The sequence below is a fragment of the Convolutriloba macropyga genome, chromosome 12 (genome assembly GCF_964194025.1).
Source record: "Convolutriloba macropyga chromosome 12, txConMacr16.3, whole genome shotgun sequence".
NCBI classification, from domain to species: domain Eukaryota; kingdom Metazoa; phylum Xenacoelomorpha; order Acoela; family Convolutidae; genus Convolutriloba; species Convolutriloba macropyga.
In genome coordinates, this window is record NC_134479.1 from 51,098,669 (window position 1) to 51,109,077 (window position 10,409).

The 10,409-nt window shown below is 36.4% G+C and overlaps 1 protein-coding gene across 1 annotated transcript in view; it reads left to right on the forward strand.

Annotated features, from left to right (window-relative positions):
• LOC142350764 (acetylcholine receptor subunit beta-type unc-29-like) overlaps positions 1–10,150 on the forward strand; it is a 33,441-nt gene extending 23,291 nt beyond the window's left edge. Inside the window, exons 4-5 of the mRNA XM_075402718.1 lie at positions 5,363–5,758; positions 9,760–10,150. Of these exons, the coding sequence (XP_075258833.1) occupies positions 5,363–5,758; positions 9,760–10,115 (752 nt within the window). The 3' untranslated portion in view covers positions 10,116–10,150. The remainder of the gene's footprint in view (positions 1–5,362; positions 5,759–9,759) is intronic.
• Positions 10,151–10,409: the final 259 nt, after the last annotated feature.

A 10,409-nucleotide genomic window follows, 5' to 3' on the forward strand; every position in this document is an offset into this window, starting at 1 on the left:
CTTTCCTTGTAACCGCACTTGAGTTTTTTGTTTCTTGTTTCTGTTTATTTGCATCAGTCACAGCGTTCTGATATGCGGGACAGCCTCAATACACTGTTGCGTGTGAGCCACCACTGTTTGCACATTTTGCTCGTTCTTTCAATTCATTGCAACTTTTCACAGTGTGTTTGCCGACACATCGTAGACATCTCAATTCGTCTTTACAATCGCTTGCTGAATGACCAAACTTTTGACAGTTGAAGCATTGTTTAACCTGAGGTGGTTCTTTACTTGGTTCGCAGCCGTGGAGCACCCAGCGTATTTTAAAGCCATGTTTGACTGCGGCTGTTACATGGTTTGAGGAATCAGTTCTTACGCGAATCAGTTTTGTTGGTTTTTTGGTGGCCTTGCTTGTTATCCGAAGCACCTTGATCACATTCATAGCATTGTTGTTGAGAAGTTCTTCCTTCACTTCGTTTTTTTTTGTATGCTCTGATGAACATTTACAATTACAAAACTGGCTTTTGTCAGAGTGTTTCTTGCGTTGATAGAAGTGTTTGGAAAGACAAGTTGAAGATTTGAGGCGTTCATCAGACATTCTCTTGTGGTTTAGTCTTCGGGTTGGATAAAGAAGTCATTGTTGTTTGAAAGTTCTCTGATGCAATTGATTTTGAGTTGAGGGAAGTTATTTCTCATCAAACGATTAAAAAGAACTTGTGTTGGTCTCGGATTAATCGTTATTATCACTGGTCTGATTGTTTCTGAATTGGTATTATGATAATTTCCGGTTCGTTTTCATTTGTTTTTGACTTGAACGAAGTCTTGTTCATCTTGTGATGTTTCGTCTGCAATGTTTCGTGCTTCAGAGAGAAGTGCACTTAACTGGCTAATTTCGGCCCGCGCTGTATTGCGAACTTGAGGCAGGAAGACTTTAAATTGAGCTTAAGACTTTTGAAGATGAAGGATAAAACTGGGCGGAAAGTAAAGACTTTTGAGCTTAAGACTTTTGGAGGTGAGAATAAAACTGGAAGAAAAGTAGAAGAACAATTGATGTTTAAACTGGGACTTGTTTGTCTTTTCGAAGGGTATTTGAATAGCATGTACTTTGTTTTGGCCGGGTTTATTTTGATTTTCATCTTATCACACCACTTCATGAGAGTGTTGAGTGAGGCTTGGAGTTTGCTTTGTATTAACTGACTGGACTTTGACCTGCAAAACAATGCAAAGTCATCTGCAAACTGAGAAATTTCTGCTGGCGTTTTTGGAATGTTAGAGACATAAATTAGGAATAAAATGGGCGCCACAACGCTACACTGGGGGACCCCGGCTGTTGGTGAGAACTTCTCGCTTCTCGTATTCTTAATTTTCACGTAAACATTTCTTTGTGAGAGGAAGGAGTTCACCCATTTGATGATTTTCGTCTATATTCTGATTTTATTCAGTTTATCAATCAAACATAATCTCCAGACTGCATCAAAAGCTTTTTCGACATCAAGGCAGACAAGTCCCACCATTTCTGACCACTGGTATGCTTCACTTATATGCTGAGTCAAAACAATGAGGTTATCGGTTGTGCTTCTGTTTGCTCTGTATGCACTTTGTTGTGGTCCAAAGACTTTGTTTGCTTCACAGTGGTCTAGGATGAGATTTTATACAACAGTTTCATAGACCTTTGCAACACAATTGGTAAGGTCAATTGGTGTGTAATTTTCTGCTTTCTTCTTGTCTTTTTGAGGTTTTGGAAGCATTGTTTCTTGTGAGTCTTTCCAAAGGCATGGCACGTAAGAATTGTTAATTGAGCTGGAAATAATTATGCGTATGACAGCTTTAATGCTTTTTGGTAGCGCCTTCAGTAGCTGATAGCTTATTTTGTCTGGCCCGGGGAATGATTTACTTGTACTTTTCAAAATTTCATTCAACTTTTAAGAAGATGATTTCTGCAGTTATTTCGTTTGGATCGGTTTCTGATAGATGTTTTGTGTTTTGTATTTTCTCGAGAAGCGCTTTTGTAAATCTTCGTTTTCGTATTGGTGTTCTATCATTGTCTCACTCAGAAGGCTTTTGAACATTTCACACTTTTCATGGTCAGTTATGGCAATTTTGTCTTTCAACGTTATTTGTAAATGTGATCCGCTTGACTGTTGTTTATCGCTGTTGATGGTTTTGATTGCTTTCCAGAACCGCTTGTTTCCTGCTTGTTTCGCTGTTTCAATTAATTTTCTATTTTGTCTTTCAATCGAACGTTTGAATGCTCTTCTGATTTCTCTTTGCAAGAAATTGATTTCTTTTCTCAATCGGTAGAAAGTGTCATTCTTTGCACGTTTTAGTTGCCTCCTTATCTTTTTCTTTGGGTTGATTAATTTGTTTATCTCTGGACTAATTTGTAGATTCGTTTTATTTACGTAGGACTGATCAATTGATTAATGGATAAACTTGATGATTTTATGGCTCGTTTCATTCAGATTGTCTTTGTTTGGATAAGTTGGTGGGTACAAGCAGGAATTTTTGTAATTGACTTTCGCATGTTTTCTGAACTTCTTGAAATCGACTTTTGCTTTTAAATCGAATTCCAATTGAAGTTTCAGTTTTAATGAGGTAAGTGTCGCTGAGTGGTCGCTTGAAATACTTGAAAATTGTCAGAATGTTTAAGGACTGAAAGACTACAGAATTGTAAATCAAGCATGCTCTGGCTCTTATGTTTATTAGATCGATACGTTGGATAACCGTTGTTCAGTAGTTTGAAGTTTCCTTCATCAATTGTTTCCAGCAATTTTTCGCAGTTTTCGGTGTTGTATGTACAATTGAGCTCTTGATTAGGAGAATTGAAACCTCCACATATGAATACGTTCTGCGGATTGTTGTCAAATATTTCAGTAGTATTTAGGTATTGATTGGGTGAATTGTAAATATTGATTATCCATAAGTTTCCAATGATTGGCGTTTCCAAGTTTACATCGATTAATTCTAATGCTTGTCCGTTACTGTTTTTTCTTGATATGATTGGTCTGAACTCTTTAACTTTTATGCCCTTTTTTGCAATGATAACAGCCCATGAAAGTTGCTTGCTTTTGCTTCTGTTACAATGAAATATTTCTCATGTACGAATTTTTTTTGCCATTTCTTGACTTCATTTAAACAGGCAATGTCGATGTTTTCTTTCGTCAGAAACAAGAACAACTCATGAATTTCGTTTTCTAAGCCACGACAGTTCCCATGTAAAATTTTAATGTGGTCCATTTTGAAGAATTTGTTGGCTGTTAGATTGAATCATGTTTGTGTTAACAGTTTGCATTAGAATTGCCTTCTTGATGTTATCGTGAATATCTTATCCAGCTATTCTTCCGTTAGCACTCTGGAGGCACTGTTGCTAACGACGCTGATAATGTCGCTATAGGACATCGTATTGAGACTATTTCTTATTTTACTCAGAACTTCAGCTACTAGAACTGTAATTTTTGTAGTGGTTAATGACTGAGTGTTCTGAGTATCTTTCGTTGTAACCGCACTTGAGTTTTTTGTTTCTTGTTTCTGTTTATTTGCTTCAGTCACAGCGTTCTGATATGCGGGACAGCCTCAATACACTGTTGCGTGTGAGCCACCACTGTTTGCACATTTTGCTCGTTCTTTCAATTCATTGCAACTTTTCACAGTGTGTTTGCCGGCACATCGTAGACATCTCAATTCGTCTTTACAATCGCTTGCTGAATGACCAAACTTTTGACATTTGAAGCATTGTTTAACCTGAGGTGGTTCTTTACTTGGTTCGCAGCCGTGGAGCACCCAGCGTATTTTAACGCCATGTTTGACTGCGGCTGTTAAATGGTTTGAGGAATCAGTTATTACGCGAATCAGTTTTGTTGGTTTTTCGGTGGCCCTGCTAGTTATCCGAAGCACCTTGATCACATTCATAGCATTGTTGTTGAGAAGTTCTTCCTTCACTTCGTTTTTTGTATGCTCTGATGAACATTTACAATTACAAAACTGGCTTTTGTCAGAGTGTTTCTTGCGTTGATAGAAACGTTTGGAAAGACAAGTTGAAGATTTGAGGCGTTCATCAGACATTCTCTTGTGGTTTAGTCTTCGGGTTGGATAAAGAAGTCATTGTTGTTTGAAAGTTCTCTGATGCAATTGATTTTGAGTTGAGGGAAGTTATTTCTCATCAAACGATTAAAAAGAACTTGTGTTGGTCTCGGATTAATCGTTATTATCACTGGTCTGATTGTTTCTGAATTGGTATTATGATAATTTCGGGTTCGTTTTCGTTTGTTTTTGACTTGAACGAAGTCTTGTTCATCTTGTGATGTTTCTGTGCAATGCTTCGTGCTTCAGAGAGAAGTGCACTTAACTGGCTAATTTCGGCCCGCGCTGTATTGCGAACTTGAGGCAGGAAGACTTTAAATTGAGCTTAAGACTTTTGAAGATGAAGGATAAAACTGGGCGGAAAGTAAAGACTTTTGAGCTTAAGACTTTTGGAGGTGAGAATAAAACTGGAAGAAAAGTAGAAGAACAATCGGGAAATAGAGGAAAAACGTCGGGATTTAAAACTTTAAGCAATTTTTAGTGAAAAATCTCTTTTTACAAAAGTCTCACTCCCAAAGGACGTTCCTACACAAAGTGGAGTACTTGCTTGTGGCTTTCCTATCACGCTTTGAGGTACTGATCCGAAAGTGACGAAAATAGCGGTTTAATCATCATTAGGCTCAAGAAAAAATTTTGGATCAAAATAGATCATGAGGTTTTTATGCAAAGCTGTCTAAGTTCTTTCATTCAGTTAAAAACGTAAATACTCAATAAATTTTTTGGCACTTTTTTTTGGTTTTATTTTCACTAGCAATACATTTACAATTAGCTTTTCGTTATTGGAATATAAGATTGATAGCATCGATTTTCGTGAAATGAATATATTATAACGATATTTAGAGATTTTTTCATGTTCGAAATCATTCTCTGATCAGACTATTTGAACGCACTTTAGTCTAAACAGAGGCAACTTCGAGCGCACTTTTTTTCTAATCAGACGTGATTTCGAGCGAACTTTTGTCTGATCAGAGGTGATTTCGAGCGCACTTTTGTCTCATCAGAGGTGATTTCGAGCGCACTTCAATCTGGTCAGAGGCTATTTCGAGCGCACACTATTATGATCAGGGGATGACTTTCGAGCGCACAATTGTCTGATCATCTGCTCAGAGGAGGTTTTCGAGCGCACCTTAAGCGCACATGGGGCTTCGAGCGCACGATATCCTATTCAGAAGACACGTCAGTCTGGGTCGGTCTGATCAGAGGTCGCTTTTGTCTGGGACGGTCTCATCAGAAGCCAGTTTGGTCTGGACCTCAACCTGGGTTGTACTCGTACACACATAGTAATTCTTTTTCCTTTGTTTAGAAGAATATGACAAATCTAATTACACCCTCGACTCTTACCGACCAAATGACGAATGGGATATTGTCAACATTGAAGAGTTGTTAGTTCGACGAGGCAGGAGAAACCATGTTGTAATGCACTATCAAATTCACTTTCGGAGGAAATCGCTCTATTATTTTATCACAATTGTCTCGCCAGTCACAGTTCTATACGTTTTATCTGGACTCGCCTTTTTTCTGCCCTCTGATGATGGGGAAAAACTTTCCTTTGGGGTCACAATTTTGCTGGCTCAAATAGTGGCTGTATCTGCTATGAACGACATATTTCCTGCCAGCTCAAACAATCTTCCACTTTTGCTTTATTTTGTCAGTTTTGTAACTCTTCACATGGCTATTATGTGTCTGGAATCTGTCATAGGTGAGGAAGTTCTTAAAAAAAATATTGCTTTTTTTAATTGCTCTCAAATGAAGTTTGAAGCAACTATCGTAAACCTGTTGGCCTTTTTCCGACCCAAAGCCGAGTATTGGTATTACACAGGTTTTTTGCAATCCAAAGATTTTGGCCAAAGACTGTTTTGACCTCTCTTGAGGGCAGTGAATCCTGTTTTCGAAAATTGGACTTTAACTGTAGCTTAGTTACTAATACATAGTAATTAGGAACTAATCGTAATGCTCAAGGTCAAGGTCAAAAGACAGTTTGGAGCAGTTATCCTCTCAAAAAAATCCCTCCTACTTATCCAAACAACAGACACCTCAGCCCCACCTTACCACCCCCTTCACCACTTGGCCCTCTTCCAAATATTCCCTAAAACCTCCTTCAACTACTCCCCCCCCCCCCCACCCAAACTGCGCTCCCCCAAACCTCTAAAAGAAAAATCGAATTATTGGTTTTTTAAAAACATGTCCAATAGTTATATAAGGAAATTAATTTTTCTGTCAGAAATTATATTGAACGATTCTTCGGGTGAATTCCGGTAATCCACCGGCTATTAATTCTAAGCAAACTTTTTGCCTCATCATGTTGACTTTCGGAGTTCTTATTACGCTATTTTTTTCTTTTTGCATGATCTAAATTTCTCTCTCATTCAGAATCAACAATTAAACTCAACTGCCGGCAGTTCACTTTGAAATTGCAACTGAAAAGTTTGCCGTAAAATATGTGTAATTTTTAAATTTTAATTTTATTCTTAGATTTTGTTGGATATAAAAACCCCTAATGACGTCATTTGAAGCCCCTGAATTTAGATACTCAACTCCATGAAACCACCCCCCCCCCATCGCTAAAACAAGCTTCAATGGTTTTCACAGTCTACTAGTCGTTCGAGAGCAATGCTTCTGACGTTAGTTGGTCAATATTTTTTAGTTTTTACGTTTTTACTATACTCCACAGCGTAGTAGGATTAAAACGTATACACGCCATTCGATTACCTTAATCGTAAATTCATTCTTATATGTGATTTCTACAGCTACCCGGACCAATCAGAATGATAAAAAAAACAACATTGGGGGAGAGCTCTTTTGATAACAAGTATTTCCACATTCTGTAAAAATTTCAGAGGCACGCATCAATACCTTGCTGTGTTGCTCTTTGCCATAATCGTGTCAAATCAAATATCATTTATACTGTAACAGATATTCTTTGCGATGGTGTTGATATTCGGTTGAAATTTGTTCAGATGGTTTTCAGAGAAGTGTGATCTTCAGAGAACAGCTTTTTCATATATAATGAATCAAAATTGTTCAAGGTCAGATTGGTCCAATAAATTCGATAATTTTTCAATTCGAAGCCTTATATTTTAATCGTGCCATAACAACTAGAAAAATTACGATGGGCGGGTTAGAATGATCAGAGAAAGAACACTTCTTCAGAGTTCGAATAACCGGCTTAAAAAAAAGTTAAGCATAAAAATTAGGAAATCTGCTTATATCAAAGAAAGACCTGATTTTATTTAGCAGTAATAATGAAAAAGCTACTAGTTGTGATCATCACTCGCTCTTACAACCTTAAATAATATGTTTCGGAAAAAAAATTCTTCATTAGGGAAAATTTATTTGGTTGAACAAGTTTTGTTCATTTTTACTGCTAGTAAATACGGAAAAGTGGTGGCTTTTTCTCATTCCGTTTTTTCTATAACTACATAAGGAACACTATGTCAAAGTGAAATAATAAGTTAATTTTTAAAATTCGTTTTTGTTTGAATTAACAAGGTAGGGTATCCTCATGCAAAGTTAAATTTTGAGGATTTTGGTGGCCTTTCGAGGACATTACTTCGCAACACGTTTTTTTTCTCCCAGCTTTTGCCCTAATTAAAACATGTCCCTTTTAATTAGGGCAATAGCTGGGAGAAAAAATCGTCAGGAAAACAATCACAAAAGAGTATGAATTGCTTCACGCTAATTCGCGGATTACCTAACCACTGTCCTCGATTTGAGCATCTCATTTTCCAAAGCGATCATCAGTTAGCTTCACACTCTATACTTGATTTAGTTTTTACTTGAGACCCAGTTTTCAGACCTCCGTGACACCGTGAACCGAGATAAGACTTGCTGAAAAGTTGCTAATTTTCTCCAGATTAGTATGGAGAGAAACTGTTCTACAATTATGAGTTCTCTCAATTAAGTATAAGAAACATGCTTTTATATGTCGTGGAAATCTGGATAAAAAACGTGGACCAATTTTGATCATATCAACAACTGTGACAATGAGACGGAATAGCAGCTAAACACTTGTGTCACTATTGACCAAACTTGCGCAAACTCTCGTTAAGGAATATCGTAACGGCTAATTCTTAATTAAAAAACAATTGAACAAATTTTGATTTTTGTCGCTGTTATAGAACAACATGTAAAACTAAATTGCATAACACGGTCTAAAACACACTTTCATGCTTTTGACCTTCCGCTAGATCAGGTGTAGCATTTGCTACGTAAAAAAACTTTTTATTAAGTCTTGTTTATGAATATTTTAAGATAAAACCTTGTTCGTCAGATATGGTCTCTTACTGATCCTCGCTCCGCATGCCAGGGAATCAATTTTTGAAATCAAATTTTTTGACATAATCAAACTGTCTAAAATGTTCTATGAACAAACACCAAACATTTACGGATACAAGTTAGGCCACATATTTTGGGTGTTTTAATCTTGAAAAATTTCGGGTATCTGTGAGTCCAAAACTAGATCAATTCGAGCAGATCCTTGAAATTATTGAAAATCGCCTTTTGCTTTTTTTTAATATAAGATTTGCTCATAAGCGTTATAAGCAAACAAAAACAGGAAAAGACATTTTTTTTTCATAGCCAAGCCGTGTCGAAGGCTGAAAATTATTGGTACTTTAGACACAATTCACGCAGAGGATGTCTGATCTAGAGTTTGATTTCTTTGGTGAAACCACTTGATCAATTAGGAAACTCACACTTGCTGATAAAAAAACTCGGAAATTAAATTTTACCGAGTTTTTAAATTAAAAAACTCGGAAAAAACTATTTGTGGAAATTAAATTTCGCTTACTAGGAAACGAAAAGAAGAAAAATCTAACTTTTTTCTAGATAAGCTTGACTAAAACTTTGCTGATTTAGAATTCACGTACACCGTGAATCAATCCCGATATGGTTGGTATCATTTAGAAGCCTCCATGACAACCACAAAAAATCCAATTTTCAGAAATCTTTTCAAAAGCAATCTATCAAAAATAAATATTTGCTTATAAGTGAACAGAAAAAAACGACAGGAAAAATGGTTCTTTCGTTGAAAAGCAAGGTTAAATATCTTTGAACTTTAATACTCAAATTACAGAGGAAACCTACGACAGAAATTTCAGCTTCGATCTTTCCCTGCTTCGTATTATTTTTTCTTACCCATAATCTGTCAAACACTCTTTTATCAAGTTGACTTTCGAAGTGGTATACCTATGTCCTCTCTGGTCGATTTACACAACAACACCTTCCAGAAAAAAGAAAAAAACACCAGAACAGACCTACATAGCTTCAGTTTTTTATCATCAGAACTCACTTGCAATTTTTCCTCTACATATTAGTATAATGGTCACTCTACAAAAAATATTTACATGACAAAGATGACAAAAAATACGAGAACTTCGATATGGTGTCCAATTATGGCACGAAATATGACACAACTAGTAGGGTCAAGCAAGATCGCCAAAAAATATTGCAAAGATTTAAACAGCTTGCCGGTATCTCAAGAAAAAGATCTCTTTTCGAAGATATCTTGAAAAACCCTAAAAAGACTTGAAAAGAAAATTTGAGCAATTATCTAATATGCTAGTCAATCTTGACATCAAAAACATTTATCAACAATTACAAAAACTTCAAATTTTGGCTGATAAGGTCAAACTTACGAGTTGGAAAACGTAATCATGATTTAAATTTCAAGCGAAAATTTAAAACTTGACTTGATTTCAGTTCTGAGTCTGAGTCAAAATGGTTGGCGCAAATGGATGAATCCAGGCTTCCGAAGATTTTTAGCATCAGACAAATTGAGAATAATTGGATTGAAACCATTCAAGGCCAAACCTACAAGCAAGTTCTTGGCATTTGGGGCAAAGAGACAATCTGAGAACAATAAATATGACGGACTCGGATCCGACCCCGAAGAGGATGACTTTCGAGGCAATAACGAACTGTTGCAACAGAGGAGGGAAAATAACGATTTAGGATGGCGATTTCTGGCGATGGTGGTTGACAGAATATTATTGATCATACATATGATTGTTGTTGCTACCAATTTGTCCGTTTTTGCTTACAAGTTATTCTTGTAATCTAAGCAAGTTAATATTCCGTACGGGAATGAGTTCTGATCAGAAAATTTTACAGGATAAGAATCATGAATGATACTGAAAGTCAAAAAGAAAATTAGCTGAGCAGGAAAATGTGCGATGGTCGTGAAAGGATCTAGTTAATTCTGATGAGAGTTCGCTTTAATTTTGATCTCTGGAGAAGAAAGGGTCAGTTCAATTGATTTTGTTACTGAAAAAAATGCACTTTACAATTGAATAAAATGAAATAATCTCTAAAGTGTCAAACCCTGATCCAATTAAACTTCATGTTTCAGA